At 35.2% G+C, this 9,525-nt stretch overlaps 2 protein-coding genes across 2 annotated transcripts; both read right to left on the bottom strand.

Annotated features, from left to right (window-relative positions):
- Positions 3,277-4,023, bottom strand: LOC107619939 (cellulose synthase A catalytic subunit 8 [UDP-forming]-like). The gene has a single exon (XM_021112923.1). It carries the CDS (start codon positions 4,006-4,008, stop codon positions 3,415-3,417), a length of 594 nt encoding a protein of 197 aa, XP_020968582.1. The 5' UTR covers positions 4,009-4,023; the 3' UTR covers positions 3,277-3,414.
- Positions 4,664-9,347, bottom strand: LOC107623009 (cellulose synthase A catalytic subunit 8 [UDP-forming]). Its single transcript, XM_016325119.2, has 12 exons — positions 8,981-9,347; positions 8,739-8,870; positions 8,500-8,650; positions 7,867-8,139; positions 7,404-7,749; positions 7,191-7,328; positions 6,932-7,057; positions 6,619-6,831; positions 6,265-6,505; positions 5,968-6,167; positions 5,533-5,886; positions 4,664-5,374 (listed from the first exon to the last, which is right to left on the bottom strand). The coding sequence occupies exons 1-12, from the start codon at positions 9,156-9,158 to the stop codon at positions 4,787-4,789; spliced, it is 2,940 nt and encodes a 979-aa protein (XP_016180605.1). The 5' UTR covers positions 9,159-9,347; the 3' UTR covers positions 4,664-4,786.

Below are 9,525 nucleotides of genomic sequence, written 5' to 3'. Positions count from 1 at the left end.
TATAGTTTATTTATAACATATTATTTTTTTTATCTTTTTATTATAATGATGTACATGGTAGAATTTTAAAAGAGAAGTCCACCACATATTCATATTCTTTTGTGGTTGAGTGGAGACCACAAAATAACAAACACAATTTAAATTGACCGGTTAATATTGTTAGGATTGTCCGATCCTGTTTAACACCCAAAATTGTTTAGAGCTGTGTCTACATATATGATTCATGGACCAGTTGCTCAAAATCTCCCTGCATAAAAGATGGATACTATACAAAATATTATCCTAAAACATTCAATAATATCACAGATATTAATGATAGTGGATACTCATAATGTAAAAGATAAAACACAAGAGTAGTTACTGAAAGGAAGGAATTCCATATGGATAATAGGAATATAATTTTTTACAACGCATATCTGCTAATGTCTTATTAAGCACATGTTAACGTAGAGTACTACAACAAGTCAAATATTATTAAATATTTATTCAAGTACATGAATAAAGGTTTAGACAAGGTGGCAGTTGAGGTTTTAAAAAAAAAACTTTCAGTGGAGAAGATGCTCAGATTATTATGAGATCAAACAATTTTATGAGTGATGGTATTTATCTGCACGTGAGGCTGTATGAAGTGCCAGATGCAAAAACTTTATCATTGCTAATTGAGTCCAAAATTTTTTTTGGCTGAGTAATTGTGTTTTATTTCATTGGTTGTGTGATTATATTTGTGGCATAACCATATAATTCTAACTCAAACCGAAAATAGGTTGCAGTGTAATTTTGGAAAATTATGCAGTGGGTTAAGTTCTTGTGAGTTTCGAACGGTGCTTTTAGAGGTTTTTTATTGTGGTGGAATGTACTGATATTTGACTTGCGTAACTGTTATAAAGGGGATAGATGATTGTGTGTAGAAGGGGTGTTGACGAACAAGAATTTTAATTTTGCGTTCTACTGGTTGAATTTTATCTATGGTTTGTGTTAAGTCCCTATTTACTACATAGGTGACTTTAATGAGGTTGTGCAAGTGGAAGAAAAGAAATGAGCTAGTATGTTTACAGGATCAGCAGTAGTTTTTAAAACATGGATACAAGATATGGAGCTAGTGGTTCTAGAGTTGAATGATCGAAAATTTACGTGGTTCCGGAGTCAATCATGCAATCGCTTTGATCAGGTATTGGTTAGCGTAGGATGGGTTGAAGAGTTTTCTGAGACAATGCTAAAAGGCGGACAAAGAGGTTTATCTGATCATTGTCCTTTGATTGTGGAGAATAGTAGATTGTTAGGGAGTCTGAGGCTGTTCTAGAGTTTAAATTATTGGATCACTTATCTGAATTTCTCAAAATGATAAAAGAAAACTGGTGGAGGTTAGGGGGTTTCTCAGGTGTTGCGAATTTTTTCAATAAATCAATTAGGAGTTACAAGAGTGGACTGAGTTTGATCTTTTAGTTGTTGACGGTATTATTAGATATAACTATGGAGGGATGTCTCTTTGTTTGATTAGCATTTGTTTTTTGTTTATTTATTTTGTTTAGTTGCTCCACCTTGTTGTGTTGAGCTCTTTCTTTCAAAATAAAAAAAAAAGAATGAAATTAAACTTATTATAGGCAAATGAAATAACTCCTAAAATGGAATTAAAATGATGGCTGATGAGGTATCCTTCAATCTAATAAATAGTTAAGGACTAATTTATCGCGAATCGAAATTTTATTTAAAAATTTATTATTGATCAATAAGTTAATTCTATTTACTGGCCAAAACAGAATTGGATCTCCTTGATATTTGTTTAAATAAATTAATAAACTAATTAATAGACCAACTTAAATTGGTTAGTGTTTTTATCTTTGGTATGAGAATGATATATATTTCAACTTTGATTATGCATTACAGAGATAGATTTGTTCAAAGAGAAGTGTGATTTTGGACCGAGATAAATTGAGTCGGTATTATATCAATGAAATTACTTAGCTTTTGGTTGAATTATGCCAAATCTCTTGATTCTAGAGAAGTTAATATTAATTAATTAATGTATGACAAGATTTCAGTTTCATTGCTATGTTTTAAGTAGTAGTTTTCGTTAAATAATTTTGAAGAATGCAAGCTGTTAAGAAGATTGTTACTAGGTTTTGATTTTTGACGAGCGAGTTTGATGATAGTTGTGGATTGTCATCGTCAGTGGCGGAGCTTAGTTCAGACAAGGGGGGTCATGATCCCCCCAACTTTTTATAAAAAATTTAGTAGTACTTGTTTAAAAGATAAAAAATAGTTCAATTAACTTAAATACTTTACTATGACTTAAAGTATCTAATAAGTTCAATAAACAACACTCTCTCTATCTTTAAGTTCAAATATAAAAAATTAGATATTTTTTATTTATTTAATTTAATATTATTTTATATTTTACTATTTATTTAATTTAATTTTTTATATGTTAAAAAATAATAAAATATTCAATAATTAATATTATTGTATTTGTATAAATTGATAAAAAAATTTAATAAATATTATAAATTTTAATATTTGTCCTTCTAACTTCTTTTTTACATATTTTACATGATATATATTCAAATTTTTATATAAAATAATAATAAAAAAATCAAAGAATTGATACATTTTTTAAGAGGAAGGCTAATATTTAAGAAGGAGAACATATAACTTTTACAATATCAACACCTGTAGATAGTTCTTCTACTTTAATGAATCACGAAGAAAGTGAGATATAATCTTCAAAAGTTCAAAAAGTTACATCTGATGACTTTAACCTTAACTTTTTGAAACAAGATCTTGAAAAACGACTTTAAATTTGGCAATATCACCCAAACCAGAGAGATGAGATTAGACGAGCTTATCTTAAATGGGTCCATATCAAAAATATTTTGACAATTATTTTCTATTTGGCCCCCCCAAAATTTTGTTTCAAGTTCCGCTACTGGTCATCATGTCAAGTTATAATTGCGTCCATCAACCAAATTTTGCATTATTGTTTTTGTCTATATAACAAAATTTTGGAATGATTTTATAATATCAAATAAACACCAAACTAAATAGTAAATACCCCCAACTAACATCCAGTATTAACTTCGCTCAGCTGAGAACACATTTGCACATGGATTTTTAAAAAATGATTAATTAATTTAGTAGATGTTCTTAAATATCCTACAATATTATTTTTATTAATATTTATATCGTCTATTCAATTTCTATAAGTAAAAAATATTAAAAAAAAATTCACTAACATTTCTTAGTTCTTATACAGCAATTTAGTCAATCTATAAAAAAAAATAACCCAAAAAAATATATATCAAGAGAGTTTTTAATCTCGATGAAAAATAGTTACACATCTTATGACTTTGCACACTGTAGCAAATGAAATCTTTCACAAATACCATATGATCAAAACTGTTTGATAATTGTGAGATTTTAACAATCAATGGAAATGCAAGTCCTTGAGATGGTTGAGCTGTCAGTTTTGCTGATAAAGGGATTGATCTTAACCCAAACAAGAGAGAAGATTGATGCCAACAACACTGACCAAAGTATAACAATGGTTGGTGTTCTGTTCTGGCGACCCATGAGACCTTTGAAGAATGAATACAGATGAAAAATAACCCAAAATGCAAAGAAAACTTTGCCAAATAAAGGCCCCCAAGACTCATAGCCTCCATTGAGTGCATCAGAGAAACCAGTAACAACACCAACCATGTTAACTATGATCAGAGTTGTTGGAGGGATCAAGAGTGTGGTCCATTTTATGATGTAGAGTTCACCAAACTCTGTGTCATCTGCAGCTTTTGCTGTGACTGTGAAGTTTGTGTCAATGCTTGGTAACATCTTCAGGAAACCTTGGAAGACGGCGAAGAGGTGGGCCGAGACGCCTCTTATGACCCAGAACTGCTCGTTTCGCCATATTGCTTTGATGGTCACGCCACTCCATCGAAGCTCCAAGATGCTGGTGGTTATGATGGACAGAAATATTCCAAGAAAGAGTACACTTGCTAGGTTTGATAGCTGCATTGTCAAAAACAAAATGGTTTAAGGCTAATTAGTAATGGCCTAAATGTTCTCTCATTGTCCTTGAGATAGACCATTGTTGACCAATCATCGATAACCAAACACTCCACACCTGCCAAGCAAATTCACAGCATAGAAATAAATGGTGCACATGTTCCACACATTTATTACATAGAACACAGACATTATCTTCCTGGTTAATGACCCCTAGCCGGCTTAACCGTTCTTTTGTATTCACCCTACCTACCAGGACAAACCAAGCAAATAGCTCTACTCTAGGTGGAACCAACCTTTTCCAGATGGTCTTTGTGAAGCTGTAGCTTGTCACCTCCTCCGGGAGTGTCGCCTCCTGCAAAACCTGAACAAATGAGTTAGTTGAATAAATTTCTTGTTTATCATATTTCCATACTACCATATCCTCTCTGTTAACTACTAGTTGCACAGGTCTCAATGCCTCATGTAGTTGACCCAGTATTCCCAACTCCCATTGAAAGAGCTCTCTCCTCCACTGGAAGTTCCAAATCCAATCTAGCCTATCCTAAAACTTTATATCAACTATTCAATTTTTATAAGTAAAAAATATTTTAAAAATTCACTAATATTTCTTAGTTCTTATACAGCAATTTAGTCAATCTATAAAAAAAAACCCAAAAAAATATATATCAAGAGAGTTTTTAACCCTGGTGAAAAATAGTTACACATTTTATGACTTTGCACACTGTAGCAAATGAAATCTTTCACAAATACCATATGATCAAAACTGTTTGATAATTGTGAGATTTTAACAATCAATAGAAATGCAAGTCCCTGAGATGGTTGAGCTGTCAGTTCTGCTGATAAAGGGATTGATCTTAACCCAAACAAGAGAGAAGACTGATGCCAACAACACTGACCAAAGTATAACAATGGTTGGTGTTCTGTTCTGGCGACCCATGAGACCTTTGAGGAATGGATACAGATGAAAAATAACCCAAAATGCAAAGAAAACTTTGCCAAATAAAGGCCCCCAAGACTCATAACCTCCATTGAGTGCATCAGAGAAACCAGCAACAACACCAACCATGTTAACTATGATCAGAGTTGTTGGAGGGATCAAGAGTGTGGTCCATTTTATGATGTAGAGTTCACCAAACTCTGTGTCATCTGCAGCTTTTGCTGTGACTGTGAAGTTTGTGTCAATGCCTGCTAACATCTTCAGGAAACCTTGGAAGACGGCGAAGAGGTGGGCCGAGACGCCTCCTATGACCCAGAACTGCTCGTTTCGCCATATTGCTTCGATGGTCACGCCACTCCATCGAAGCTCCAAGATGCTGGTGGTTATGATGGACAGAAATAGTCCAAGAAAGAGTACACTTGCTAGGTTTGATAGCTGCATTCAATTGTCAAAAACAAAATGGTTTAAGGCTAATTAGTGTAATGGCCTAAGTTCTAAGCTTATGCAGCTATGAATTGTTTTCTTTGGTGCAAGACATTATTAGTTGTAACTTGTTATGATGTGTTAAGAAGAATAAAAGATGAAGAAACTACCGTTGGAATGATGAACTTTCCAGAGAGAAGGCAAATTGCTGGCAAGGAACAATAAGCAACTAGAGGAAGTGATGTGAAAGGATAGACAATGGTGTTTATGTAAGCTAGTCTCTGAAGCCATCTGAGGCGTCCACCTGCAAATCCATACCACAAAGGGCAGTGTCTGCTGAAGAAGATTTCAACTGATCCAAGGGCCCACCTAAGAACTTGGTGCAACCTATCAGACAAGTTGATTGGTGCTGACCCTTTGAATGCTGGCCTTAATGGCATGCAGTAAATTGATCTCCATCCTCTACAGTGCATCTTGAATCCAGTTAAGATATCCTCTGTCACTGATCCATAAATCCAACCAATCTGAATGAATACACAACAAGAACAACACATTTTAGTTAGTAAACAAGTCAACAACACATGAATGAAACGTTTAAGCCTCACCTCTTTTCCCCATTCAGTCTTCTCTTCATATCCACAGCCAATTACATGAATGGCCTCCTTGATCAGCATTGAGGGATCTGCAGAATCAGGAACACCTCCATTCTCCATCAATGTGGACTCAATGAAAACAGTGGACAAGCCAAATGTTTTCTCAAAGCTCATCTGTGAAATCAGCATTGACCTCTCATATTCATCATAATCTACAGCAAAGAAAAAGAAACCAGTGATATATCACTCAATAAGAGTTTGTTCTGTATTTTCAGTGAAACATGGTTGGAAAAACAGAACTGTTCTTACTTTCAATCTCCCTAAGATTAAAAATAGCAGCATCAAGTTCTTCCCTCTTTGCATCTTTATAAAGCTCAGAGACATCTTTTTTGGCCTTCTTTGAGGGGCAGCAGCAGCAGCATGATGAAGAAGATCTTGGTAAGTTGGGCATGGAAGGTGGACTATAACCGTAAAGAGCTTGTCTATTGAAAACACATCCAGTTCCCACATACATAGGTCCTTGAATTCCATCAAGTCCTTTCATGTTAACCTGAAATGGATCAAGGTTAAAAAGTGCTGTGAATACTTGTTTCATTGTTATATAATTCTACCACACACAATACAAAATTTCTGTTGAAACAGTTTGTTTTTATTTAAACTCACGTCGAAGAAAACTGTGTTGCGATTTGCATATCGATCACTGCGATCAATACCGTCGAATCTCTGGGGGAACTGCACATAACAGACATCCCTACCAACTTCTGGATCCATAAGAAAACACATTGCTTCCCGGACAGCCTTGCTATTGTTAACATAATGATCACAATCAAGATTGAGAATGAAGGGAGCATTTGTGAGAACTGCTGAGACCCTCACCTATATAAATCCAAACAAGAATCAACAGGCCTAATAAAATCTCAAGGATCTTAATAAGGATATGAAACATAAATCCAGATAAATTTTTAAGCATTCTTACCAATGCATTTTCAGCACCAGCCTTTTTGTGATGTTGGTAACCTGGCCTTTTCTCTCTGGAAACATACACCAGCCTAGGAAGTTCATTCCCTTCTATGTCATGTGCACCAGTGTGTCCAAGGAAAACCTGCAAATAGCAAATAACAGAAAAATTCATTTGAATACAGGACACTTTAAACTGGCAGAAATAGTTTAGTCCTTGAAGTTAGGCATTTGACTCTGCCAATAGATTTGATTCAACAAATGGTGAATGGATATACCTGAATCATGCCAGGGTGATCGCGCGAGTTATTCCCAGGCCAAGGGGTTCCATCTTGCATAGTCCATCCTTCTTCTGGTGTTTTCTGTGCCTTGGCTACCAAAGCATTGATTCTTACTTTATACTCCTCATAGTCTCTCTGGAAGATAATCATGATTCATGAGAAGATACTCCATTTGGATTTGGAAAAAGAACAATGTAATGTAATGAATACCTTCATAGCTCTACGTTCCTTCACAAAAGAAGGTTGAATTTTGTCTTTGAGGTAGTCAATCTTCTGAGAGAAGTAGAACTCAGGCGCTCGCGGCTCAATCGAGTACTGCTTGCAAAACGGAACCCACTTTCTTGCAAAATCAGCTGTCTCCACAAGGGATTCAAATGTAAGCATTGCAGCACCATCATCAGACACATAACAGGATACTTTATCCACAGGGTAGTCCACAGCAAGAATAGAAAGCACTGTGTTAGCCGTGATCAGGGGCGGTTCCTTCAATGGATCCACTGTACTGACAAAGAAATCCACAGCAGCAAGCTGAGATGGTTCACCCTCTCTTTCAAACCTGACATTCCAACATAGATCACATGTGAGTTTTCACAATTAACTTAGATGTTCAACAGAAAACTTGAAGTACAAGGAACATGTCCGAATATCTTAGAACTTTGTTTTGTATATTTACCTGGCAGAAAGCCTGTCAATAAAAGTGTGCCTGTTGATGGGATACCATTTAGGGAACTGATCTAACACCCATGAAAATGCAAACCAGATCTCACAGATGATAGATGTCAACCACAAAGCAAAAGCACTGTCAACAGGATTTGTGACTCGGTAATGGAAGAAGAGACCTAAGATTATCAGACGCATGATTATCACAAATCTGTATGGTCCCATTTTTGTTTTCGATATTGGAATAGTAATTGAGAGTGGCTCAGCAGCAGCAGCCTCTGAGGACCTGCAGAACATACCAACACATGGCCATGTATGCACATCAATATAATCTTAAAGAACCATACTAAATTTTTGTCCATGTCATTCCTTTTATATTTAGGATGCTTAAGGTTTGATAATTTGTATTCTGCCTATAACTACTGCTATAAAGTAGGACAAGGAAAATGCAAGAATGCTAACAAAGGATTCAGAGCTTAATCAATTGAAGAAGTCAATTTTCAAGCCATATTTTTTGTTTTACTTCTATGTAGTCTAACTTATTTCTGTGTCCAATTCCATGCATCTCAGGAATATACTAACCCAAGGGGAATGAATTGTTTATTGTTCATTTCAAGAAAACTTTCTCATTTCTGAGTGAACTTACTGTATTTCTTCCATCTGCTGTTCCGGGGGAATTGGCGCCACATTTTCGGCCTTAGATTCAGCCTTTTTCTTCTTGTTTTTCTTCTTATCCTTCTCCTTCCAGCTCTCCACTCTATTTTTCCAGATTGGATTCCCATATTCATCATTTAACTCTACAAGAAAACCATGTTATGAATGAATGATCAATGAGCATTTCTAAAGAAAAATCTACTTGAAAATGTTAGCTTAAGTCTCTCATACCACTATCCACTGTGGACACAGTACTGACATGCCTAGCATGGATTCCAACATCCTGAGAAATACTGAGCTCAGAAGCCATTGATGTTGACCGATTTCCATTAACCTTGGTGTCATCATCATTTTTGGATCTTTCTATAAGATGTACAAAAGGAAACAAAGCTCAGGAAAAAGAAGGCGCATGCATGCTAATTCATTCACTTTGTGAAATGATTTTAAAAAAAGTAGAGATTTCAAAGTGTTACCTTCATAGGGAGTAGCACATCTCAGACAAGCTTTGCGACCCTCATTCATTTCATAATCAAAACAAGCTTTGCAGATTGGAAAATAGCACTCATGACAAGCCACAAACACCTCTCCATTAGCATCAACTCCAATTTGTTCCCCACAAGAATTGCACAACTGAACACTAGATTCCATCATTCTGTTCTTGTTTTCTTGGTTATGGTCTTGGTCATACCCCTCAAGGTTCAAATGAGAGTGCTATGTTGCAATGTTTTTATAATCGTATGGCAGAAGCATAAACCAACCCTTTGAATGTGTATGGTGGAAAAGGGTAGTGATGATGGTGGTGGGTTCATTTTCATATGTTGAAGGGTTCATATCATTGTTTAACTCACAAACAAAGGCACATTCTCTCACTGAAGTAATATAGTTTTGAATTTATTGCTGGAACTATAAGGAACAACAACTCCTTCGGTTGTGCTAGGTACATCTTTAACTAACTACCCTTCAGCTACAAGCTCATTGCAGCAACCATATACAAATATTATTATTTCAATTATATTCT

The sequence above is a fragment of the Arachis ipaensis genome, chromosome B10 (genome assembly GCF_000816755.2).
Source record: "Arachis ipaensis cultivar K30076 chromosome B10, Araip1.1, whole genome shotgun sequence".
Classification (NCBI taxonomy): domain Eukaryota; kingdom Viridiplantae; phylum Streptophyta; class Magnoliopsida; order Fabales; family Fabaceae; genus Arachis; species Arachis ipaensis.
Note: the sequence above shows the minus strand (reverse complement) of the source record. Positions and strands in the feature narration are given on the sequence as shown.